This window comes from Mobula hypostoma, chromosome 6 (genome assembly GCF_963921235.1).
Source record: "Mobula hypostoma chromosome 6, sMobHyp1.1, whole genome shotgun sequence".
NCBI classification, from domain to species: Eukaryota; Metazoa; Chordata; class Chondrichthyes; order Myliobatiformes; family Myliobatidae; genus Mobula; species Mobula hypostoma.
The window spans coordinates 97,330,431-97,358,320 of NC_086102.1; the positions used below are offsets into that span (position 1 = coordinate 97,330,431).

The 27,890-nt window shown below is 44.0% G+C and overlaps 1 protein-coding gene across 8 annotated transcripts in view; it reads left to right on the top strand.

The window, feature by feature from the left end:
• The first annotated feature begins 223 nt into the window (after window positions 1-223).
• LOC134348231 (leucine-rich repeat and calponin homology domain-containing protein 1-like) overlaps window positions 224-27,890 on the top strand; it is a 431,827-nt gene continuing 404,160 nt past the window's right edge. For all 8 annotated transcript variants that reach the window (XM_063051296.1, XM_063051301.1, XM_063051300.1 and 5 more), the window contains exon 1: window positions 224-593. In XM_063051296.1, the coding sequence (XP_062907366.1) occupies window positions 413-593 (181 nt within the window). In that variant the 5' untranslated portion in view covers window positions 224-412. The remainder of the gene's footprint in view (window positions 594-27,890) is intronic.

Here is a 27,890-nt window from a genome sequence, read left to right on the forward strand (position 1 = left end):
AATTCAACATCCTCACCCGCATTAACAGTATAGGTATTGAGCCCTGATCACTCTCAACCAACTCCAGTGGATGGGATACCTCTGCATGCCCAAGAAGTCGGAGGAACAAGCCTGAGGGCGCAGGGTGGACTGAGCAAGTCAGTCGGCAGCCTCCATCATGGGTGGAGCTTTGCCAGAGGTACAGAGCTCGCAGTGAGCGGCGGGACTGAGGGTGGAGCGAGCTCGGAGGAACGACTGCGGCGTGGTCCCCACTTTGCACCTCTAGCTGGTACCGGCAGATCGCGCTGCTGCCGCCACTGCCCGGCTCGGGCTTGCAGTTCCCGCCGCCGCCCTCCCCCCGCTCCGCCTCACTCGGCCTTCGTCCGGCTGGCGGTGAGCGACGCTGCCAGTGAGCCGGTAGTATTGGGTGACCATGGCAGCAGAGGGCCGAGGTCTCGGCGGCGCGGCGGGGCTAACGATGCCGCTGGCCCGAAGTCTGGAGCGGGCGCTGGCCGAGGCCGCGGGCTCTGGGATCTTAGGCTTGAGCGGCCGCAAACTAAAGGAGTTCCCGCGGAGCGTAACGGGACATGACCTGAGCGACACGGTGCAGGCAGGTGGGTGCGAACCATCGTAACTAACAAAACTAGCGTATCCCGCTGGCCACGCACCTGTGGCAGGAGTGTGACGGAGGAAAGTTTGCTAGTGTTAAGTTGATGCAACTATTATAACCGGTGGTGTTGAAGTTAACTAACTTAACTAATGTCATGATGACAAGTTTAAGTACTAGGTGTAGGAGACCACTAGGTATGTGCAAGCTGGGGCGTGCTGGCGAGTTCAGGCAGTTAGCCCATCTACTACTGCCTGAGTCCTGGGATACCAGTGCATGGGAATAGGCTCTTCTGCTTTTTGACCCATACCAACCATTGGGAACCCCTCAGTACATATCGGTTATGCAGATCAAAGGTACTGGTAATGTTTCCAAGTCCTATGCTATCAGGTTGTTGGCCACATCTGACATTGGTGTATCGACAACCGGTTGGGATCTGTGTGCTCCGAGGACATCTGGAGTAGGGCTTAAACTCAGAACCTGTAGAGCAAGGGCATGACCCACTGACCACCAGTTTTATTGGTACAGTTGAGACCTGGGCATTATTGATGGAAGATTTACCCTCTTTCAATCATGTATGATAATTAAGCACTTCTTTATTGGTTTCTAAGATGTAAATTTAATTACTGTTCCTCAGTGATCTGTGCTGGAGCTTCAACATTTTCCAATATAAGTAATTGTCTTTGATGAAATACTTTAAGACAAAGGTAGATAACAAGTTGTAAAGAGGGCACACGGGATCAGTGAGTGAGCAAAGATCTGGCAAGTGGAATATTATATAGGAAATCCTGTCGGTGCAGTGAATGAATCCTGTTGTCTCAATAGTGAGAGATTGCAGGGTATTGAAACACAGGGATCTGGGTGTCTGGTGCCAGATTTGCAAAAGGCTGGAATGTAGACACAGCAAGTAATTGGGAAAGCACAGCCTTTTTGTTTATTTCTAGTTTTTCTGGTTTTGCTTAAATTAGAACAGAGGTGAGAGGGATCTTCCAGTGGCCACACATTTTAATTCCACGTCCCGTTCCCATTCTGATATGTCTATCCACGGCCTCCTGTACTGTAAAGATGAAGCCACACTCAGGTTGGAGGAATAACACTTTATATGCCGTCTGGGTAGCCTCCAACCTGATGGTATGAACATTGACTTCTCAAACTTCCGCTAATGCCCCACATCCCCCTCGTACCCCATCCGTTATTTATTTATATACACACATTCTTCTCTCTCTCCTTTTTCTCCCTCTGTCCCCCTCACTATACCCCTTGCCCATCCTCTGGTTTCCCCCCTCCCCCTTTTCTTTCTCCCTAGGCCTCCTGTCCCATGATCCTCTCATATCCCTTTTGCCAAACAACTGTCCAGTTCTTGGCTCCATCCCTCCTCCTCCTGTCTTCTCCTATCATTTCGGATCTCCCCCTCCCCCTCCCACTTTCAAATCTCTTACTAGCTCTTCTTTCAGTTAGTCCTGACGAAGGGTCTCGGCCCGAAACGTCAACTGTATCTCTTCCTAGAGATGCTGCCTGGCCTGCTGCGTTCACTGGCAACTTTTATGTGTGTTGCTTGAAATTCGAGCATCTGCAGATTTCCTCTTGTGGAGGTGAGAGGGAATTTATTTTGCCGGAGGGTGGTGAATCTGGGGAATTCATTGCCATAGACTGCTGTGGAGGCCAAGTCATTAAAGCAGAGGTTGATAGGTGCTTGATTAGTAAGGGTGTCAAAGGTTATAGGGAGAAGACAGGAGAGAATGGGGTTGAGTGGGAAAGTAAATCAGCCATGATGGGATGGCAGAGCAGTTCAATGCATCAACTACCCTAATCCTTTGTCTTTTGGTCTTATTGCATAGAGTATTGGGTAGTGTGATATGTCGCAAGCAGTTTGGAGAATGTTTTATAGATTAATACCTTGAATGAGCATATTACCTTGAAGAAATGCTTATATCTGCTGGAGTTTAGAAGAGGGAGAGGGACTTGGTATATAAGAATTGACAGAATAGATGTGGGGTGGGAAGAGGCTATTTCCTCTTAGAATTTGAGATCATTGTCCAAAAATAAGGAGTCTTCTATGTAATATGGATGTTTGCATGGTGGTATTTGTCTCAGAGGGGCTTTGGTCTTCAAAATTCTCTCCTCAAAGTGTGGTGAAAACAGAGTCTTTGATAAGCAAAGAGGTTAATGTTTACAAGGGCTTAGCCAGCCCTTGTGTGGTGCATGTCGGATGACTGCTTCTATAATTGAATCATGTTCGATGTGTCTGGAGACGAACCTTTGATGTATGTGCTGATTACTGTGAGGCTGGAGACCCTCTGCTGGAATCCAGCTGGGATCACATGTCTCAGTCAATAACTGGCTTGTGCTGCTTCCTGGTTAGATGAGGGAATTAAATGCAGCATCTCCAAGTTTGCGGATGACACGAAGCTGGGTGGCAGTGTTAGCAGTGAGGAGGATGCTAAGAGGATGCAGGGTGACTTGGATAGGTTGGGTGAGTGGGCAAATTCATGGCAGATGCAATTTAATGTGGATAAATGTGAAGTTATCCACTTTGGTGGCAAAAATAGGAAAACAGATTATTATCTGAATGGTGGCCGATTAGGAAAAGGGGAGGTGCAACGAGACCTGGGTGTCATTATACACCAGTCATTGAAAGTGGGCATGCAGGTGCAGCAGGCGGTGAAAAAGGCGAATGGTATGCTGGCATTTATAGCGAGAGGATTCGAGTACAGGAGCAGGGAGGTACTACTGCAGTTGTACAAGGCCTTGGTGAGACCACACCTGGAGAATTGTGTGCAGTTTTGGTCCCCTAATCTGAGGAAAGACATCTTTGCCATAGAGGGAGTACAAAGAAGGTTCACCAGATTGATTCCTGGGAAGGCAGGACTTTCATATGAAGAAAGACTGGATGAACTGGGCTTGTACTCGTTGGAATTTAGAAGATTGGGGGGGATCTGATTGAAACGTATAAGATCCTAAAGGGATTGGACAGACTAGATGCAGGAAGATTGTTCCGGATGTTGGGGAAGTCCAGAACGAGGGGTCACAGTTTGAGGATAGAGGGGAAGCCTTTTAGGACCGAGATTAGGAAAAACTTCTTCACACAGAGAGTGGTGAATCTGTGGAATTCTCTGCCACAGGAAACAGTTGAGGCCAGTTCATTGGCTATATTTAAGAGGGGGTTAGATATGGCCCTTGTGGCTACGGGGGTCAGGGGGCATGGAGGGAAGGCTGGGGCGGGGTTCTGAGTTGGATGATCAGCCATGATCATAATAAATGGCGGTACAGGCTCGAAGGGCCGAATGGCCTACTCCTGCACCTATTTTCTATGTTTCTATGTTTCCCCCGCCATCCGAAGGTAGAGCGTTCCTATGAAACGGTTCGTAAGCGGAAATGTCGTAAAGCGAAGAAGCAATTACCATTTATTTATATGGGAAAACTTTGTGAGCGTTCGCAGACCCAAAAATAACCTACCAAATCATGGCAAATAACAGATAAAACCTAAAATAATAGTAGCATATAGTAAAAGCAGGAATGATATGATAAATACACAGCCTATATAAAGTAGAAATACTTTTCTACAATCTTCACTGAACTGTTCTCCGTAGTGAAAATCTCATGCAAGCGCTGTTGGCAGAAAATCTCACGCAAGCGCTGTTGGCAAAAACACGGCGCAAGCGCTCTCCAGTAACCTTTAAGCTATGAAGCTGCCAAATCATACCAAATAACACTTAAAAATACACAGCCTATATAAAGTAGAAATAATGTATGTACAGTATAGTATCACATACCGGAATCGGGAAGACAACGCCGAGCACACGGATGATGGTGTGTTAGACTGAGTCGTCGCAGGTTGGGTGGTGCAGTGGCCCCCACCCTCCAGGCCACCGAGCGATACACTGCCGCGAAGCATGCAGGGGTGCAGCGGTAGCCGGGAGGCACACAGCACACCTTTAAGAAAAAAGCTGAAACAAACATGCTAATTAATTAGGTGCTGCCCGGCACATAATTGTCGGCCCAGATCAGTGCCGATTTCCAATTACGTCGTCTCTGATCTGGGCTGACAATTATGTGTTGGCGGTACCTAATTAATTAGCATGTTTATTTTGGCTTTTTTCTTAAAGATGTGCTGTGTGCCTCCCGGCTACTGTTGCATTCTCCACAAATCAGTATCTGTCCGTGGCTTGGGGGTTGAGGTGGTGGGACACTGTGGTGTCATCTCGTCGTCTGTTTCCATTAGAGCAGGCAGCTCACCTTCTCCTATGACTGCTCGCCTCAATGTCGAAGGTCAAGGTTCGTCGTCTGCTGTGGCTGATGTGGAAGGCTTGCTTGACTGCTGAGCCGCGCGCATTTTTCTATCACACAGTTCTTTGTAAGGACTTAAACCATCCTGCAAATATCCCCTAAAACGACGTACCCTTTCAAAATTAAAGTCGTACTTTATTATTACTCATTCGGTTTCGATTTTTATCCTTTTTTCTTCCAATTGCATCAGCTCTTCATCTGTCAGTTCTTGGTCATGGGATGCCAAAACCTCTTCAACATCATGTTTGTCAGCTTCCACAAGCCAAACTCACTTTGTCCTTACTTCATTCACCACGATCGAAACACTTAACTATGTCTAGTTTTACGCTAAGTGTAACACCCTTACAAACTCTTTTAGGCTTTTCCGATATCATAGAACTCATCTTGCAAACGGCTGCTCACAGGCACGTGTTAAAGCAATGCCATTCCGAATCCGTGGAGAGCGGCTGCTCAGGGCGCGCGCTGCCTTTTATCGCGCGCTGATTTTTTATTGCGTGCTGCTTTTTTTTTCGTAACAGTGAAAACACCTTCTGAAAGTGAAAACAGGGTACTAATGTAGGTCTTTCGTAACAGTGAGGTTTCATAAAGTGAACGTTGGAAAAGCAGCGGACGCCTGTATCTCCACACAATGTCTGTGGCTCCTGCAGAGCTGTTCTTCGCTCTTTCTCTCTCGATGATGGGCACGTTATACAAAGCAACCAGCTACATGTGTTGAGGGAGGCTCTTTGTCTATCAGGATAACTGCTGGCTCTCATGCGGAGAGCCAAGGCTCAGCCGCTGGAATAAAGCATTGGAACTGAGACCCACCTCTGAAGCCTAAGATGGAAAAGTACTTGTTTAGCTCTGTATCCACTTGCTGCAGGTGCAGATGCTGTAGAATTGGACAGATGTCTGCAGTATGTACTGTTATCTCATTCACTGTGACTTGTGAGGTTTTCAGGTAGTGCAGTCCGTGGTGACTGTGTAAATGTGCTCTTTGTGCCACTGTGTACAGTGGCTGCTGTGGGTAAAAGTGTGTTCTACAGTAATGTGCATGGTACTCTGTGCAAGGGGATTGTACATTGAATCTGGAGTGAATATACCACTATTGTATCCTGTACCTTGAATGAGTACATGAGCTTCTATACTGTGTGGAATTCTTGGAATTGAAACTTGGATTAAATGCCACACTTGGAGTGAATCTGCAGGGGTTATTCATGTTTTCTGAAGTAGTACAGTGTTTGGAAAGAGCTTGTTGTCCAGAGAGAGCACAGGAGCTCTGTATTACTACTGAAGTTTTGATCACTACCCAAGGAGAGTGTAGTTGGTTTAGAAATAGTGTAACAGAGGTGCATAGATTAACTCCTGGGATCAGGGGCTTATCCTCTTCGGACAACAGATTTGTACTTTCTGTAATTTAGAAATATTAGAAAAAATCTAAATGAAATGGGATTGGGTGAGTGTACATAGTGAGAGACTGACAACTGGATTGAAGTCAGACATATTAACACGTAGAGGAGAGCAGCTGCTCAGGACCGAGATGAAAAAACTCTTCAATTGAGTTTGGAAAGTATGGAGTTGTTTACCCCAAAATTAATGGATGCTGAACATATCAAGTCTGAGATGTCTGCATGAAAAGGGAATCAAGGATATGTGGATCTGGCAAGCAAGTGAAATGGGAATCCTTTTTCCCTCGCTCATCTTATCTCCTTGCCTGCCCGTTGCCTCCCTCTGGTGTTCCTCCCCTCGTTCTTCCATGGCCTTCTGTGTTCTCCTATTAGATTCCCCCTTCCCCAGCCCTGTATCTCTTTCACCAACTTCCCAGCCTTACTTCACCCCTCCCCTCCTGGTTTCACCCATCACCTGGTGTTTCTCTCTCCCCTCCCCCACCTTTTAAATCTACCCTTTATTTTTTTTCTCCAGTTCTGCTTAAGGGTTTCAGCCTGAAACATCGACTGTACTTTTTTCCATAGATGCTGTGTGGCCAGCATTTTGTGTGTGTTGCTTGGATTTCGAGCATCTGCAGATTTTCTCTTGTATGAGAATCTATAATCTTATATGGCAGAGGGGATTTGCGTGGTGTGGACAACTCTGCTCCTGTTAAGTAGCGTTTACTGAATTTATGATTAAACTTAAAGGGGACTGCCTGGAGGCCATTTATGTGAAAGAGTAAAATAATAGAGCATTCTCAACAGATGTTAAGTAGCAACATTAAATGGTGCTGTGTAGCTTTGCAACATTTTCAGTGCTGGGCAGGCAGCTGCTTGTGGTTGACTGCTATCAGTTTCTGTGGGTGATTTAACTGAACATGCAGAATATCAGTAGATTGTCCCATGTTTAAATATGAATCAAGTTCAAGTAAATTTCTTATCAAAGTACATATATGTTACCTTCCTGATCACAGCAGCAAGAAGAGAGCATGTCTTGGGTGATGGGGATCCCTAATTATGGGTGCTGCTTTCCTGCGACATCGTTTCATATAGATGTGCTCAATGGAAGGCTTTACCCTAGATGGACTGGGCTGTATCCACTACTTTTTGTCAGATTTCGAGGGCTTTGGTGGTCCCATACTAGGCTGTGATGCAGCCAGTCAATATACATCTATAAAAGTTTATCAGGGTTTTAGCTGTCATGCCAAATATTCACAGGTGCTGCCATGCTTTCTTCATAAATGCAATTGTGTGCTGGGTTCAGGACAGATCCTGTGAAATAAGAACACCATGGATTTAAAGTTGTTGCCCCTCTCTACTTCTGATCGTCCAGTGAGGACTGGCTTTGTTTTTTTCACCTGAAATCAATGATTAGCTCCTTGGTTTTGCTGACATTGTTGCCATGGCACACTGAGCCAGATTTTCTATCTCCCTCCTATACGCTGATTCATTATTCACCTTTGATTCAGCCTGTGATAATGGTGTCATCAGCAAACTTGAATATGGCTTTAGAGCTGTGCTTACCTGCATAGTCATAAGTGTACAGTGAGTAGGGGCAAAGCACACAATCTTGTGGTGCACCTATGCTGATGGAGATGTGTGAGATGTTACCAATTTAAACTTACTGCAGTCTGCAAGTGGGGAAATTGAGGATCCAATTGTACAAGGAGGTTTTAAGGCCAAGGTCTTGGGGCTTAGTGATTATTTTTGAGGTGGATGATGGTATTGAATGTTGAGCTCTTTTACCTGTATGTCCAATTAAAAATGTCTGATCTGGTTCTAGTCCTAGAAGGAAGACGAAAAACATCAATTTCTTGATTAGATCTTCCTGGTTATATTTCGGAAATCCAGGCAACTGTAGGCCCTTCCTCTTTGCCCCTGGTGGGGTATTAAACAGTAACAATTCTATGAAAGGTCCCCATTGCGCCTGGTTCACAGACACTTCACTTCAACTTCTAGCCAGGTTCTGAAGATGTTGCAAAGTGCTTTTGGTAAAGTTAATTACAGTCACTGTATTGTCATTGCAAATAAAACTGTGAATCTGATCCCACAATTAGCAGTGAGGGACGTTCCCAGTTACTTTGTGTTTTTGCCATTCTTGTTGATTGAGTACAGTGGATTCCAGTTAATTGGGACAGCTGCTTATTTGGGACAACTCTTAAAGAACAAAAATCTGATTGAGAAAATTGCCAGGATTTTCTTTGTTTATGTGGGATATTTTGCTGTTTAATTGGGACAGGAGGCTGTTGCTGCACAGTTTCTAACTAGTGACAGTCGTGCATTTGTGTGGCTTTAGACACTTCACTGTACTCAGTGAACAGTTTTAAATAGAAACATAGAAAACCTACAGCACAATACAGGCCCTTCGGTTCACAAAGTTGTCCCTACAGCATGTCCCTACCTTAGAAATTACTAGGCTTACCCATAGCCCTCTATTTTCCTAAGCTCCATGTACCTATCCGAAAGTCTCTTAAAAGACCCTAACGTATCCGCCTCCACCACCATTGCCGGCAGCCCATTCTATGCACTCACCACTTTGCATAAAAAAACTTACCCCTGACATCTCCTCTGTACCTACTCCCCAGCACCTTAAACCTGTGACCTCTTGTGGCAGCCATTTCAGTCCTGGGAAAAAGCCTCTGACTATCCACACGATCAATGCCTCTCATCATCTTATACACCTCTATCAGGTCACCTCTCATCCTCCATCGTTCCAAGGAGAAAAGGCCGAGTTCACTCAGCCTGTTTTCATAAGGAATGTTCCCCAATCCAGGCAACATCCTTGTAAATCTCCTCTGCACCCTTTCTATGGCTTCCACATTCTTTCTGTAGTGAGGCGACCAGAACTGAGCACAGTACTCCAAGTGGGGTCTGACCAGGGTCCTATATAGCTGTAATATTACCTCTTGGCTCCTAAATTCAATTCCACGATTAATGAAGGCCAATAAACTGTATACTTTCTTAACCACAGAGTCAACCTCATCAGTTAATCAAATAGCGTCATTTGCATGTGTTTGTGTTCAAAAACAATGATTTTTGTCATTGACAGTTGGTGAGAAATAAGCAGTAAGGTAATTCAGAACTGCTTTACTCACTGCTTTTTCAGGCTTGAAGATGTTGAAAATGGCAGGGAATGAAAATGAATTGATTTCACTACCTCAGCAAGTTTGGAATTACGAAGAATTTGAAGGCATCGACAATGATAGAAACATAGAAACATAGAAAATAGGTGCAGGAGTAGGCCATTCGGCCCTTTGAGCCTGTACCGCCATTTATTATGATCATGGCTGATCATCCAACTCAGAACCCCGCCCCAGCCTTCCCTCCATATCCCCTGATCCCCGTAGCCACAAGGGCCATATCTAACTCCCTCTTAAATATAGCCAATGAACTGGCCTCAACTGTTTCCTGTGGCAGAGAATTCCACAGATTCACCACTCTCTGTGTGAAGTTTTTCCTAATCTCGGTCCTAAAAGGCTTCCCCTTTATCCTCAAACTGTGACCCCTTGCTCTGGACTTCCCCAACATCGGGAACAATCTTCCTGCATCTAGCCTGTCCAATCCCTTTAGGATTTTATACGTTTCAATCAGATCCCCCCTCAATCTTCTAAATTCCAACGAGTACAAGCCCAGTTCATCCAGTCTTTCTTCATATGAAAGTCCTGCCATCCCAGGAATCAATCTGGTGAACCTTCTTTGTACTCCCTCTATGGCAAGGATGTCTTTCCTCAGATTAGGGGACCAAAACTGCACACAATACTCCAGGTGTGGTCTCACCAAGGCCTTGTACAATTGCAGTAGTACCTCCCTGCTCCTGTACTCGAATCCTCTCGCTATAAATGCCAGCATACCATTCGCCTTTTCCATCGCCTGCTGTACCTGCATGCCCACTTTCAATGACTGGTGAATAATGACACCCAGGTCTCATTGCACCTCCCCTTTTCCTAATCGGCCACCATTCAGATAATAATCTGTTTTCCTATTTTTGCCACCAAAGTGGATAACTTCACATTTATCCACATTAAATTGCATCTGCCATGAATTTGCCCACTCACCCAACCTATCCAAGTCACTCTGCATCCTCTTAGCATCCTCCTCACAGCTAACACTGCCGCCCAGCTTCGTGTCATCCGCAAACTTGGAGATGCTGCATTTAATTCCCTCATCCAAGTCATTAATATATATTGTAAACAACTGGGGTCCCAGCACTGAGCCTTGCGGTACCCCACTAGTCACCACCTGCCATTCTGAAAAGGTCCCGTTTATTCCCACTCTTTGCTTCCTGTCTGCTAACCAATTCTCCATCCACATCAATACCTTACCCCCAATACCGTGTGCGTTAAGTTTGCACACTAATCTCCTGTGTGGGACCTTGTCAAAAGCCTTTTGAAAATCCAAATATACCACATCCACTGGTTCTCCCCTATTCACTCTACTAGTTACATCCTCAAAAAATTCTGTGAGATTCGTCAGACATGATGCTCCTTTCACAAATCCATGCTGACTTTGTCCGATGATTTCACCGCTTTCCAAATGTGCTGTTATCACATCTTTGATAACTGACTCCAGCAGTTTCCCCACCACCGACGTTAGGCTAACCGGTCTATAATTCCCTGGTTTCTCTCTCCCTCCTTTTTTAAAAAGTGGGGTTACATTAGCCACCCTCCAATCCTCAGGAACTAGTCCAGAATCTAATGAGTTTTGAAAAATTATCACTAATGCATCTACTATTTCTTGGGCTACTTCCTTAAGCACTCCAGGATGCAGACCATCTGGCCCTGGGGTTTTATCTGCCTTCAATCCCTTCAATTTACCTAACACCACTTCCCTACTAACAAGTATTTCGCTCAGTTCCTCCATCTCACTGGACCCTCTGTCCCCTACTACTTCTGATCTTGAATGTTACAATGAAAATGAAGAAAAGAATCATTGAAAGCATTATTGCAACTGCAAATGTTGGAGATGTGAAATGCTGGAGGTACTGAGCAGGTCAAGCAGTATCTCTAGAAAGAGAAACAGTTAATGTCCATTACAACATTAAGCAGTTCCATTTCCAAGCCTTCTCCAAGCTTGAAATGGCTGGTTGTCCATGTAATCAAAGCAGAAGGAATCTGATACTCATCTTTCTGTTGGACATTAATCCTAATCCTCAGCATATCCTCTCGGCCAGTTGTTTCGACTGGGAAATTCAACTTCATTTCACTAAAAATACAGATTGGACAATTTTATTCAGAGTTTGGTGTGCCTCGATCGCTTTGTAATTCATTGATTTCTGGTGGCAGTCCCAGAATGAGCCAATACATCACAACTTCCCTGATCCCTCCAAAGTGTGTGGTCAGTGACCCCACTCGTAGGGTGTTTGGTGACACTTCTCCATGCTTGAGGGAGGGACTTCAGTGTCCTCTTATGCAAGGATTGTTGATATCCATTTTTGTTCCTGGGTCCCATTTATCCCATGAACAGGCAGACATTTTTAGCTAGAGATGTGTGGGGGTGGGAGAGGTGGAGTTGTGTTCCCCCCCAATCATATTCTGTCATGCATTGCATTTTGTAATCTTTCTGGGGCAGGAGGTGGGTTGACACCTGGAAGGGAAGTGAGTAGTCAGCTGGTGAGCAATCCTGGATCCTGAGGCTGTTGAGCTATATTAAAGGCATTCCTGGCTGTCAATGGTATTTAAGGTGCTGCAAATAGTCTGCCATCCCCCTCCTCTAACCCCACCCCCCATTCCCACTGCTCTCATCCCATAAATTCATAAATTACAGTCCCCAAACCTGGGCTGAAGGGAGGATTGGGAACAAAGGATTAACTTCAAAGTTGCAGCTAATGACTGTGAAATGGGGAGTTCTGGCACTGTCTACAGTAGTTACTGAAATCAGTGGAGTAACATTGCTGTCAGGCATAACGATACTTTATAGGACTCTATCCTGCACAGGGTACCATGGTAGTGTGGCAGTGCTGTGTTGTTCTGAGTTCAATTTTGGTGTCTTTCTGTAGGAGTCTATACGTCCTTCCTGCAGAATGTGTGGGTTTTCACTGGGTGCTCCGGTCTCTTCTCTCAGTCCAAAGACGTACTGAGTAGGTTAATTGGTCAAAAATAAATCCTTTTCCCTTTGTTGGTGATTGCCCAAGCCTGGTCCTTGAGCTGATTTTTCAAAGATGTACAGCAGTACTGAAAGTGCAAGCAAGAGAAAATCTGCAGATGTTGGAAATCCAAGCAACACACACAATATGTTGGAGGAACTCAGCAGGCTATGGAAACGAGTATAGTCGACATTTCAGGCCGTGTCCTGAAGAAGGGCCTGAAATAGAACCATAGAAACTACAGCACAGAAACAGGCCCTTTGGCCCTTCTTGGCTGTGCCGAACCATTTTCTGCCTAGTCCCACTGACCTGCACACGGACCATATCCCTCCATACACCTCCCATCCATGTATCTGTCCAATTTATTCTTAAATGTTAAAAAAGAACCCGCATTTACCACCTCGTCTGGCAGCTCATTCCATACTCCCACCACCCTCTGTGTGAAGAAGCCCCCCCCCAATGTTCCCTTTAAACTTTTCCCCCCTCACCCTTAACCCATGTCCTCTGGTTTTTTTCTCCCCTTGCCTCAGTGGAAAAAGCCTGCTTGCATTCACTCTATCTATACCCATCATAATTTTATATACCTCTATCAAATCTCCCCTCATTCTTTTACGCTCCAGGGAATAAAGTCCTAAATGTAGACTATACTCTTTTCCACAGATGCTGCCTGGCCTGCTGAGCTCCTCCAGCAGTGTGTGTGTGTTACCAGAGCTGAAAGTGTTTTGTTAATGATATTTCTCTTCCAATTAACTATTTTCCAGGAAAAGGCAAGAAATTATGCAGATATGTAATGCTGAGAATCGAAGAAAATCTGTTCATTGTGAAGTGTATGTCATAAGAGGTCCACTTAAAAATGAGTTTTGTTCTGCTGATGTACAGTGAATCTGACTTCCTTTAGATATTTGAACAGGAGTGGTCCAGACATGATGTTTCCTGTATTGCAGGGGTTAACTTGACTGGAATGCTGGAGCTGAGATTCTCCACCTGACATTATTGTGTTTCTAGAGGCATTGTTTACCATAGTTGCTCTGATGTCCACCAAGGGACAAATTGCTGGGATCTGGCAATTTGCTTGTGGGTCACATTAACATTCTAGTTAGATTCCACACATCCCAGCCCAACCTCATTGCACGCAGTCCTACTGTAGTGTTTACTGATTTGCAGGCATGTGTATTGAATTGGCCAAGTTCTGCTCCTGTTGTGCACTAAATCTGCAGGATAAATAGGTTTAAATCCAGGAAATCAGCGTGGTGACAGTGTATGAATGTGGCAGATGCATATTATGTCTTTGTCTATTCCAGGGACAAAGTTCCAATCCCAGGGAATCTGCCAAATGACTGTTTTTGTTGCCTAAAACTAGTCTGACATAGGGGTAGGTCAGCCTGGGCTTTCTGCACCCAGTTTATCAGGGCTGTCATCTTGACGTGGCAAATGCATCAGTCTGAGTTCTGAGGCTGCAGGGCCAGGGAGGTGGTATCAGTAAAATAGCTGTCTTGTTTATGAAACTGTCAGCTACAGATATGTTGAGAGCTTTCTTTACAGCACAGTCCGTCTTTCTAGAGCAGTCAATGTACTGATATTTGCTGGGATGTAAATGAGAGGCGAGAGTGGATATCGGACTGCTGGAAAACAATACTGGAGAGGTAGTAATGGGAGACAACTAAATAGCAGACAAACTGAATAAGTATTTTGCATTGGTCTTCACTGTGGAAGACACTAGCGGTATTGTGGAAGTTCCAGGTGTCGAGGGCTTGAAGTGTGTGAAGATAACACAAATGGAGAGAAGGTTCTTGGGAAACTGAAACGTCTGCAGGTAGGTAAGTCACCTGGACCAGATGGTGTATACTCCAGAGTTCAGAAAGAGGTGGCAGAAGAGATTGTGGATACATTAGTAATGATCTTTCAAAAATCACAGATTCTGGAATGGTTCTGGAAGACTGGAAAATTGCAGATGTCACTCCACTCTTCAAGAAGAGAGAGGGGCTGAAGAAAGGAAATTATAGGCCAGTTAGTGTAACTTCAGTGGTTGGGAAGGTGTTGGAGTTGATTATTAGGGATATGGTTTCGGGGTACTTGGAGGCACATGATAAAATAGGTCTTAGTCAGTATGAAATCTGTTGGAATTCTTTGAAGAAATAACAAGCAGGATAGGCTAAGGAGAATTGGTTGATGTATATTTGGATTTTCAGAAGGCCTTTGACAAGGTGCCACACATGAGGCTGCTTAACAAACTGTGAGCCCATGGCATTACAGGAAAGATTCTAGCATGGATAAAGCAATGACTGATTGGCAGAAGTGGGAATATAGGGTCTTTTAAGAAACTCTTGGATAGGTACATGGAGCTTAGAAGAATAAAGGGCTATGTGGTAGGGAAATTTTAGGCAGCTTCTAGAGTAAGTTGCATGGACACAACATTGTGGGCTAAAGGGCCTGTAATGTGCTACGTTCTATAAAGGGAGCCTTTTCTGGTTGTGTTCCATAGGGATCTGTGTGGGAACCGATTCTTTTCATGTTATGTCAATGATTTGGTTGGTGGAATTGATGGCTTTGTTGCAAAGTTTGCAGACGATATGAAGATGGGTGGAGGGGCAGGTAGTTTTGAGGAAGTGGAGATGGACTTGTAGATTAGGAGAATGGGCACAGAAATGGCAGATGGAATACAGTGTCGGGAAGTGTATGCCTAGCACTTTGGTAGAAGAAATTAAAGGGTTGACTATTTTCTAAAAGGAGAGAAAATGCAAAAAAACTGAGGCGTAAAGAGACTTGGGAGCCCTTGTGCAGAATTCCCTAAAGGATAATCTGCAGGTTGAGTCTGTGGTGAGGAAACAAATACAATGTTAGCATTAATTTCCAGAGAACTAGAATATAAAAGCAAAGATGTAATGTTGAAATTTTATAAAGCACTGGTGGGACCTCATTTGGATTATTGTGAGCAGGTTTGGGCCCCTTATCTTAGGAAAGATGTGCTGAAACTGGAGAAGGTTCAAAGGATGTTCGTGAAAATGAATCCAGGATTGAATGGTTTGTCATATTGATAAAGTTTAAGGGAAAGGGGGATTCTCAAGATTCCTGTAAAACAATGGCTTCAGTACTGACTATGTCTGTGACTGCAGTGTGTTTGAATAATGTCTCACAGCTGCCTTCTTTGGAGCAAGATAATTCAAGTTTGCCCAGATTCACATCAGATGTCTCTGGGCTTTTCACACCTTTTGATTTTGACAAAAAACAATACCTAATAGAAATTAGACAGAACATTCCTTTCTTAATTAAAGCATAAATTTGATGGATGTTCTTATCTTTGTAATTAAGTTGTGGCTCCAGCAAACCAGGTAGGACATTCTTTCTTTAATTAAGATGTCTGGAGTGTCTAACAAATTGATTGTACTTTTGTATCAATAGTCCATTGACTTGGCCGGAATAGTTATCAAACTGATTGTTCTCTGTATCAATAGTCCATTGACTTGACCGGAAAAGTTATCAAACTGATTGTTCTTTTGTATCGGTGGCCTTATAACTTCTGACAATTCTGACATGGGGCAGTAAACTTGTAGAACTGCCGGGGAGATAAGAAAGGTTCTTTCCCTGATTTTGGGTCCAAGTTCACTCGCCGGCTGAGCTCGAAGAAATAAACGGGTGGAAAGATCAGTAACGATCTTTTCGTGCTATCGTTATTTGATCTAGCAAAGTTAAGTTTACAATATGAAGAATGTATGATGGCTCCGGGCCTGTAGTCACTAGCATTCAGAAGGATGAGGAGTGACCTTATTGAACCCTATCGAATAGTGAAAGGCTTTGATAGAGTGGATGTGGAGAGGATGTTTCCTGTGGTGGGAGAGTCTAAGACCGGAGGACACAGCCTCAGAATAGAGGAGCGTCCTTTTAGAACGGAGTTGAGAGAGAATTTCTTTAGCTAGAGAGTGGTGAACCTGTGGAATTCTTTGCCACAGGCAGCTGTGGAAGCCAAGTCTTTATATATATTTAAGGCAGACATTGATAGATTCTTGATTGTTAGTGCATGAAAGGATATGGGAAGAAGGCAGGAGATTAAGGCTGAGAGAAAAAATAAATCAGCTATGATGAAATGGTGGAGCAGACTCGATGGGCCAAATGGCCTAATTTGTTGTGATGCCTGATGGATGAGGTTGCTGAGCAATTATGGGTCCTAAGTTGTTGAAAACTTTGCTGCAGTCGTTGGTGTGATGCTGATTATATTAGCACTCATTTGATATGTTTTTTTTTTAACAAATTCAAGCAAAGTGGACTCTTGAAATATGTAACACATACAAAATGCTGGAGGAACTCAGCGGGCTAGGCAGCATCTGTGGAAAAGAGTATAGTCGATGTTTCTGGTCGAGACCCTTTATCAGAACCTCAGGTTGAGCGTCTGTGCCCGAAATATTGATTATACCCTTCCATGGATGCTGCCTGGCCTGCTGAGTTCTTCCAGCATTTTGTATGTATTGCCTGTATTTCCAGCATCAGCAGATTTTCTCTTGTTTCTGAAATATGTATTTTGGTTCCTATTGTCTTGATGTTTACAAAAGTAGTTTAGCTACAAGACAGTGAAACGATCATAGAAGCAAGAATTGTTGCATAGAACAGTGGAGCATAGTATGGGCCCTACAGCCTCCGATGTTGTGCAGAGCTCCATGGATCTACTTCAAATATTCATATGTAGCCCATAACTTTTCATTTATCGTGTATCCTTGTGCCTATCAAAGTCTTTTGCATGTCCCCATTGTAAGTGTCCCTCTACTACCTCCCCTGGGAGTGTGTTCCAGGCATCTACCATTTTCTATGTTTAAAAAATAAAATATGCATGCATTACCTCTCGCATCTCCCCTAAATGTTTTTCCACTCACCTTAAACGAATGTCCTCTGGTATTGGCCACTGCTGCCCTGGGGAAAAGGTGCTGTTTACTCTATCTATGCCGTTTACATCTACACCCCCATAAAGTTGTCTCTCATCCTCCATTGCTTTAAAAGGAAAAACACTGCTTTGCTCAACCTTTTCTCATAAGACATGTTCTCTAATCCAGGCAGCATCTTGGTAAATCTTTGCATCCACGTCCTTCATATTAGGTGACTAGAATTGAACTCGATACTCCAAGTTTTAACCAGAGTTACAACATGACTTTGCGGTCCTTGAACTCACTAACGAAGGCTAACACACCATATCCCTTCTGAACCACCTTGTCAACTTGTGTGGCAACTTTGAGGAATCTATGCACTTAAAGACTTCAAGATTCATCTGTTCATCCAAAATTGTGGCAAGCCTTGTGATTCTGACTTATTCAGCATTTAATATTATTGTAGATATTCATTTTAAGCATTATATTGTCGTAATAACTGTGTTGGCGCGTGGCCAAGTGATTAAGGCGTTTGTCTAGTGATTTGAAGGTCGCTAGTTCGAGCCTTGGCTGAGGCAGCGTGTGTGTCCTTGAGCAAGGCACTTAACCACACATTGCTCTGTGACGCACTGGTGCCACGCTGTATGGGTCCTAATGCCCTTCCCTTGGACAACATTGGTGGCGTGGAGAGGGGAGACTTGCAGCATGGGCAACTGCCGGTCTTCCATACAACCTTGCCCAGGCCTGCACCCTGGAAACCTTCCAAGGCGCAAAACCATGGTCTCATGAGACTAACGGATGCCTGTATTGTTGTAATAACCCAGAGCTGCAGGCATTTTTCGCTACTTGTGGATGGTTCATAAAATGATTACATTTGGAAATCAGCTTTTCTAAGTGGGTATTCTGGTCTTCATTGTACTAATTTACCTGGATTGGTAATTCTACAATTTACCATTCAAACTCATCAGTAGTTTCCTATTCACACATGCAGTTATGATTGTATAAACAAAACTGCAAATGCTGGAGATCTGAAATGAAAGCAAAATGCTGGAGGCACCAGCAGATCAAGCAGTATCTCTAGAAAGCAAAACAGTTAATGTTAACACGAGGAATTCTGCAGATGCTGGAAATTCAAGCAACACACATCAAAGTTGCTGGTGAACGCAGCAGGCCAGGCAGCATCTCTATGAAGAGGTTCAGTTGACGTTTCCGGCCGAGACCCTTCGTCAGGACTAACTGAATGAACAGCTAGTAAGAGATTTGAAAGTGGGAGGGGGAGGGGGAGATCCAAAATGATAGGAGGCGACAGGAGGGGGAGGGATAGAGCCAAGAGCTGGACAGGTGATTGGCAAAAGGGATACGAGAGGATCATGGGACAGGAGGCCTAGGGAGAAAGAAAAGGGAGAGGGGGGAGAAAACCCAGAGGATGGGCAAGGAGTATAGTCAGAGGGACAGAGGGAGAAAAGGAGAGAGAGAGAAAGAATGTGTGTATATAAGTAAATAACGGGTGGGGTACGAGGGGGAGGTGGGGCATTAGCGGAAGTTTGAGAAGTCAATGTTCATGCCATCTGGTTGGAGGCTACCCGGATGGAATATAAGGTGTTGTTCCTCCAACCTGAGTGTGGCTTCATCTTTACAGTAGAGGAGGCCGTGGATAGACATATCAGAATGGGAATGGGATGTGGAATTAAAATGTGTGGCCACTGGGTGATCCTGCTTTCTCTGGCGGACAGAGGGTAGGTGTTCAGCAAAACGATCTCCCAGTCTGCGTTGGGTCTCGCCAATATATAGAAGGCCACATCGGGAGCACCAGACGCAGTATGTCACCCCAGCCGACTCACAGGTGAAGTGTCGCCTCACCTGGAAGGACTGTCTGGGGCCCTGAACGGTGATAAGAGAGGAAGTGTAAGTGCATGTTCCGCTTATTCCGCTTACAAGGATAAGTGCCAGGAGGGAGATCAGTGGGGAGGGATGGGGGGGAAGAATGGACAAGGGAGTCGTGTAGGGAGCGATCCTTGTGGAAAGCAGAGAGGGAGGGGAGGGAAAGATGTGCTTAGTGGTGGGATCCCGTTGGAGGTGGCGGAAGTTATGGAGAATAATATGTTGGACCCGGAGGCTGGTGGGGACCAGGGGAACCCTATTCCTAGTGGGGTGACGGGAGGATGGAGTGAGAGCAGATGTGCGTGAAATGAGGGAGATGCGTTTGAGAGCAGTGTTGATGGTGGAGGAAGGGAAGCCCCTTTCTTTAAAAAAGGGGGACATCTCCCTCGTACTGGAATGAAAAGCCTCATCCTGAGCGCAGATGCGGCTTTCAAATCTCTTACTAGCTCTTCCTACAGTTAGTCCTGACGAAGGGTCTCGGCCGTTCACCAGCAACTTTGATGTGTGTTGCGACAGTTAATGTTAACTCTGTTTCCAACCACGGATGGTATCTGATTTACTCTCTGCTGTTTTAAGTGCGAATCTGCTTGTGAATAAACTATTGTGCATTTACACCTTAATGTAAATTATTGTGTGAGGTTTTGTTCACATGCAGGCATCCTTTTCTCTTTGCCTCACTTTTCTTCATTGTTGACACACGTCTTCAACTTTGTTGCTGGTCCTAATGTCACCATTGCCTCATCGACACTGTCTTTTATTGTGAGGTGCTGTGGGCTCTTTACACTCTAAAGTGGTTGTACAAGTCCAAATTGCAACAGAGGAGGTCCCAGTTCTTTGCTTGGGGTGGTCTTCCGGCAGTGCCTTCCTGTTAAGTTGTGCCACCTTCCTTCCTCCAGAGAGAATTTACTTTCCTTGCAGTATGTAATATCCCCTGCCATGTTGATTATTTAATGGCAATGATAGGGTTAGGAAGCTACAAATAAATTGTGGCACTCACGATAGGGTTTTCCAGTCCTTCAGATAATTGCTACATTAGAAGGGAAAGTTAAAAGTTCAAGTATCTTTCACAGTGGTAACTGGTCACTATTGGCACAGTACTAAGCAGGATACTGGAACTACAGTTTGGAGCTATTGTATATGGATGGTTGTGAATCTAGATCAGGTTTAATATCATCGGTTTCTGTCATGAAGTTTGTTGTTTTCCAGCAGCAGTACCTGAAATACATTTTAAAAAAAATAAATTGCAATAAGAGATATAATGAATTAAGTGCAAAACTTGAGCAAAAACAATAGAGGTAGTGTATTTGGATTCATTGTCTGTTCAGAATTCTGATGGTTGAGGGGAAGAAGTTGTTCCTTAAACAGCTTGAGTGTGTGTCTTCGGGCTCCTGTACTGCCACCTTGACGGTAACAATGAGAAGAAGGCAAGTCCTGGGTGATAGGGGTTCTTAATGATGGATGCCGCCTGTTTGAGACATCGCCTTTTGAAGGTGTTGTGGGTGCTGGGGAAGATAGTGCCCATTGTGAAGCTGGCTGAGTTTGCAACTTTTTGCAGCTTTTCCTAATCCTGTGCAGTGGCCCCTCCAGACAAGACAGTGATATAACCACTTTGAATGCTCTCCACAGTACATCTGTAGAAATATACTAGCGGCTTTGGTGACATTTCTAATCTCCTCAAACTCCAAATGAAATATAGCCACTATTGTGTCTTCTTTGAAATTGCATCAATATATTGAGTCCAGGATGGATCCTCAGAGATGTTGACACCTAGGAACCTGAAACTGTTCACTCTTTCCACTTCTGATCCCTCAATGAGGATTGGTGTGTGCTCCCTTAACTTTCCCTTCCTGAATTCCTCAATCAATTCCTTGGTCTTGCGTTGAGTGCAAAGTTGTTGTTGAGTGTGACAGTCATCAGGTAACAAAGAAAAGCATGTTTTGGGGAACTATAGGTAAGAGATTTTGTGTAAAGATATTCAATTCAGTTTTTAAAACTGAAGACCATAAGCTATAGGAGCAGAATTAGGCATTTTGGCCCATTGAGTCTGCTCTGCCATTTCTTCATGGCTGATCCAATTTTCCTCTCATCCCAATCTCCTGCCTTCTCCCCTTGTCCCTTCATGGCCTGATCAATCGAGAATCTATCAACCTCTGCCTTAAATATACATAAAGACTTGGCCTCCACAGCTGCCTGTGGCAAAGAATTCCACAAATTCCCCACTCTGGCTTAAAAAAATACCTCCTTGTCTCTGTTCTAAAAACATCCCCCTATTCTGTGGCCATGTCCTCTGGTCTTGGACTCTCCCACCATAGAACCATCGAATGTTCTTCATATGACAAGCCATTGAATCCTGGAATCATTTTCCTGAGCCTCTTTTGAACCCTATCCAGTTTCTGCACATCATTTTGAAGATAAGGGGCCGTAAACTGCTCACAATACTCTAAGTGAGGCCTCTCTTGTGTTTTATAAAGTTTCAACATTACATCTTTGCTTTTATATTCTAGTCCTCTTGAAATGAATGCTAATTGCATTTGCCTTCCTCACCACAGACTCAGCCTGCAAGCTACCCTTTAGTGAATCCTGCACAAGGACTTCCAAGTCCCTTTGCACCTGTTTTTTTGTATTTTATTTCCATTTAGAAAATAGCCAATCCTTTCAATTCTTCTACCAAAGTGCACAACCATACACTTCCCAACATTGTATTCCATCTGCTATTTCTTTGCCCGTTCTCCTAATCTGTCTGTCTTTCTGTATTCTTTATACTTCCTCACAACTGCCTGCCCCTTTATCTATCCTTGTATCGTCCGCAAACTTGGCCACAATGCCATCAATTCCAACATCCAAATCATTGACATGTAACTTTAAAAGAATTGGTTCCAACACAGACCCCTGAGCAGCACTACTAATCACCTTCAGCCAGCCAGAAAAGGCTCTCTTTATTCCCACTCTTTGCTTCCTGCCGAACTGCTTTATCCATGCTTTCCTGTAATATCCTGGGCTCGTAGCTTGTTAAGCAGCGTCATGCGTGGCACCTTGCCAAAGGGTTTCTGAAAATCCAAGTACAAATTTTTCGTTTGAGGAAACTATACTGACTATGGCTTATTCCTTGAGACCTCATCATTAATAATTGACTCCAACATCTTCCCAACCACTGAGGACAGACTAACTGGCCTATAATTTCCGTTCTTTTGCCTCTCTCACTTCTTGAAGAGTAAAATGATATTTGCAATTTACCATTCTCCTGGAACCATTTCAGAATCTATTGATTCTTGAAAGATAATTACTAATGCCTCCGCAATCTTTTCAGCCATCCCTTTCAGAACTCTGGTGTGTACAGGTAAGTCATCTGTTCCAGGTGACTTACCTACCTTCAGACCTTCCAGTTTTCCAAGAGCTTCTCTGTAGTTATGGTAACTTTATACACTTCATGTCATCTGACACCTGGAATTTCCACCATACTGCTTGTGTCTTCCGCAGTGAAGATTGATGCAAAATACCTATTCAGTTCATGCGCTATTTCATTGTCCCCAATTACTACCTCTCCAGTATCGTTTGCCAGCAGTCCGATATCTACTCTCGCCTCTCTTTTACACTTTATGTATTTGACAAAGCTTTTAGTATCCTCTTATATTATTGGCTAGCTTACTTTTGTATTCCATCTTTACCTTCTTAATGACCTTTTAGTTGCCTTCTGTTGGTTTTTAAAAGCTTCCCAGTCCTCAAACTTTCCTCTAATTTTTGCTCTATTTTATGCCTTCTCTCTGGCTTTTATGTGGCTTTCACTTCTCTTGTTAGCCACTGTTGTGTCATCTTTCTTTTAGAAAACTTCTTCCTCTCCAGGATGTATATATCCTGTGCCTTCCGAATTGCTTCCAGAAATTCCAGCCATTGCTGCTCTGCCATTATTCCTGCCAGTGTTCTTTTCCAATCAATTCTGGCCAACTCCTCTCTCATGCCTCTGTAATTCCCTTTATTCCATTTTCATACTGATACACACATCAAAGTTTCTGGTGAACGCAGCAGGCCAGGCAGCATCTACAGGAAGAGGTACAGTCGACGTTTCAGGCCAAGTCCCTTCGTCAGGACTAACTGAAAGAACAGCTAGTAAGAGGTTTGAAAGTGGGAGGGGGAGGGGGAGATCCAAAATGATAGGAAAAGACAGGAGGGAGAGGGATGGAGCCAAGAGCTGGACAGTTAATTGGCAAAAGGGATATGAGAGGATCATGAGACAGGAGGCCCAGGGAGAAAGAAAAGGGGGAGGGGGGGAAACCCAGAGGATGGGCAAGGGGTATAGTGAGAGGGACAGAGGGAGAAAAAGGAGAGGGAGAAAAAGAATGTGTGTATATAAATAAATAACGGATGGGGTACGAGGGGGAGGTGGGGCATTAGCGGAAGTTTGAGAAGTCAATGTTCATGCCATCAGGTTGGAGGCTACCCAGACGGAATATAAGGTGTTGTCCCTCCAACCTGAGTGTGGCTTCACCTTCACGGTAGAGGAGGCCATGGATAGACATATCAGAATGGGAATGGGACGTATCATTTTGGATCTCCCCCTTCCCCTCCCACTTTCAAATCTCTTACTAGCTCTTCTTTCAGTTAGTCCTGACGAAGGGTCTCGGCCCGAAATGTCGACTGTACCTCTTCATAGAGATGCTGCCTGGCCTGCTGCGTTCACCAGCAACTTTGATGTGTGTTGCTTGAATTTCCAGCATCTGCAGAATTCCTCGTGTTTGCGATCATACTGATACATCTGACTTTAACTTCTTCTTCTCAAATTTCAGTGTGAATTCAATCATACTATGATCACTTGCCCATAAGGGTTCTTTTACCTTATGCACTCTAATCAGTTCTGGGTCATTGCACAACACCCGATCCAGAGTAGCTCCAAAGGGCTCAACCACGAGCTGCTCTAAAAAGCTATCTTGTAGGCTGTCTGGAAATTCCCCCTTCTATAGTCCAGCACCAACCTGATTTATCAGCATGTTGAAGTCCCCCATGACTATTGTAACATTGCCCTTTTTGGCATGCATTTTCTATCTCCCATTGTAATTTGTAGGCCATATCCTTACTACTGTTTGGGATTCTGTATACAATTCTCATCAGGGTCTTCTTATCCTTGCAGTAACCTACAATGATTCAACACATGTCACCTCTTTCTAATGATTTAATTTAATTTTTTTACCAACAGAGTAACACTTCCCCCTCTGCCTTCCTGCCTGTCCTTTTGGTACAATGTGTATCCTTGAACATTAAGCTATAATCTTTCAGCCATGATTCAGTGATGCCTACAACGTCATACCTGCTGTTCTATAACTGCGTTGCAAGTCCATCTACCTTTTTCTGCCTACTGTGTGCATTCAGATACAACACCTTCAATCCTGTAATCACCCTTTTCAAATTTGCCCACCTTTTACATTGCAACGCACCCTACGCATTGTTTCTGATTGTAAACCAGCTACCTCATCTTCAGCAATATTATCTGCCTTTCCTATGATACTTGTTGCATTTAAATATAGGCAGCTCAGGATACTAGTCGCACCATGCTCAACCTTTTGATTCCTAACTTTATCTGAAGTCTTAACCAACATCTGCCTTCACAACCTCTCCACTAACTGTTTTGGCACTCTGGTTCCCATCCCCCTGCAACTCTAGTTTAAACCTCACCGTGCAGCACTAACAATTCTTAGTTCCCCCTCCAGTTCAAGTGCCAATCATGCATTCTGAACAGGTCTCACCTTCCTTGGAAGAGAGCCCAATGATGCAAAAATCTTATACCTTCCTTCCTACACCAACTCCTTAGCCACGTAGTTCTGGCCGCTCAAGCATGTGGCACGGGTAGTAATCCTGAAATTAATTTTGACAATAGGTACTACCTCATACAAAATCCAAAAGCAGAAGGAATACAGATTAAATACATAGTGTAATGTATTACACTATTCTAAAAGGTACCATCTTCCTTGTATTTCAAGATTCAATGTTATACATACCAATATGTAATAATAAGAAAAACAATATAAAGTGGAAGCAGCATCCTTGCAGATAAACAATAACATGAATCCAGGGTAGCCTGCTAGGACAGTAACATAATCTAATTCACACTTCATGGTGATCTTTGGAGTCATACCAATTGACACATCATGCCAATTTTGATACAACACAACTTTTGTTATGTGTTATCTAGCAACATTTTCAATGGCAGGGCCTGTATTGTAGGGTAAGGCCCCCTCCCTTTCTTAGCTTCTTAGGGCATTGATTTGCTTTAGAAGGAAAAAACCCTTGGTGGTTCAGTCTAATAATGGGGGTCTAAACTAACTCTCCCTTCATACTGGTTTCAGTCGGAGGCAGGAAGTGAAACTCAGATCTAGTAACTTTGGACATTATTACTCTGAACAGAAAACAATAGCAATGATTGCGTCAGACTTGGTGCGGAAATAAGTCATGCACTTAAATCTGGATTTGTGCAGTGGATCCTAAAGGTTGAAGCCACTGTATGTTTCCTGGAGCTGTTGATTTTTTTAAAAATGGGATTTAACAAGAAACCTAAATTGAAGAAGAATAGCTGATCCCTAGGGGTATGATCGAGTGCTTATATTAGTTGTATAGTTATTTGTATAGTTGGAGAGCATGCCTTATGAAAACAGGTTGAGTGAACTTGGCCTTTTCTCCTTGGAGCGACGGAGGATGAGAGGTGACCTGATAGAGGTGTACAAGATGATGAGAGGCATTGATTGTGTGGATAGACAGAGGCTTTTTCCCAGGGCTGAAATGGTCGCCACAAGAGGACACAGGTTTAAGGTGCTGGGGAGTAGGTACAGAGGAGATGTCAGGGGTAAGTTTTTTACATAGAGGGTGGTGGGTGCATGGAATGGGCTGCCGGCAATGGTGGTGGAGGCAGATACATTAGGGTCTTTTAAGAGACTTTTGGATAGGTACATGGAGCTTAGAAAAATAGAGGGCTATGGGTAAGCCTAGTAATTTCTAAGGTAGGGACATGTTCGGCACAACTTTGTGGGCTGAAGGGCCTGTATTGTGCTGTAGGTTTTCTATGTTTCTTTGTTTCTATATTAGATTTAGTTCTACACTGAGAGTTTATGTTGCATTGCTAGCAACCTCCCAGGCTAGTGTTACTGGTGTATCAATAAAAATGCTTGTACGAGGTGAACAATATGCAGACAGATTGGTGCTGGATTCCAGAAGGGAGAATTTCTAGAATGCCTATGAGATGGCTTTTTAGAGCAGTTTGTGGTGAACCCACTAGAGGATCAGCTATTCTGGATTGGGTGTTGTGCAATGAACCAGAATTGATTAGAGAGCTTAAGGTAAAAGAACCCTTCTGGGCAAGTGATCATGATATGATTGAATTCACACTGAAATTTGAGACGAAGAGGCTAAAGTCAAATGTATCATTATTACAGTGGAGTAAAGGGAATTACGGAGGCATGAGAGAAGATTTGGCCTCTTCCCCCACCCCCCTTCCCTTCTGAGTCACAGAGGCAGAATCATTGCCAGAGACCTGACCGTTGTCACTTTTCTCTGTTAGGTCATCCCCGCCAACAGTATCCAAAGTGATATACCTGTTGTTGAGGGCGATGGTCACAGGGGTACTGTGCGCTGGCTCCTTAACCTTTTTCCCCTTCCTGACTGTTACACGGACTACTGCGTCCTGCACCTTGGGTGTAACTACCTCTGTATATGTCCTATCTATCAACCCTTCAGCCTCCTGAATAATCCGGAGTTCATGCAGTTCAGCTCCAACTCCTAACACAATCTGCTAGAAGCTGCAGCTAAATGCGCTTCTCACAGTTGTAGATGTTACAGACACAAGGTCTCCTTGCCTTCCCACATCCCAAGGAGGAGCATTCAACTATCCTGCCTGGCATCTCTACTGTCCTAGCTGAGCAGATATAAAGAAGGGAAGGAAAGAAAACTTAACCTTGAGCTATTCTTTATTTTGTTTCCTCTGACTGAAGCCTCTCTTTCCTAAAGCCTCAAAATCACAACTCTGACTCTGACCACTCAGACGATGACTGCTGCGCTTGCCCCTGTCTTCTTTTAATTTGCTCTTACCAGTCAATCGCAAATACCAATTGATGGCTGGCAATGCTCTTTATCTCTGTGACCCACTTTTGGCTTTTCTACTCGGGCAGTGGACCGGAGTGAAATCCCCTCCACTCAAAACTTCCAAGTTCCAGATCGGTCGCTGGTTGAAGCTGTTTTTCGCTGGAGGAACCCGCTGCTAGCTTTTCTTCTTAGGCACCGGTATAATTGAAGCCTACTTGAAGCTGGTGGGTACCTTGGACTGCTGAAATGAGAGCTTAAAGATCTCAGTGAACACTCCAGCCAGTTTGGGATAGGACACACTGATAAGCACCTCTGATTGTACTCTCAGGGATGCTGCATTGGCTTTGTGCTCTGGAAGAATCTTTTCTCTTCAAATCGGTTCATGTATAAGGAAGATTAAATTCATCAAGGTTACTTGATGCATGCTTAATGCCTTCAAAGCATTTTCCGATGTTACAATTCAAAGACTAATGTTAACAATTGGTATGGAATCACAAAGAATACCTTGATAATTTTCTTTGCCCTCCGCATAGTGTGATGACGGTGTAGGATGATAGACAGAGGAAACAGAGGTTGGTCCTGCATTCATTGAGGTTGCTCTTGTTCATTTTTATGCTAAAAGTGTTAAGTTTTAGTCAAAGTGTTGTATATCTTTGTGTAGCTATGTGAAGCCATTTTATTAGGATATATTTCAAAGTTGGAAATGCATTTTATTATCAAATTATAAATACTAT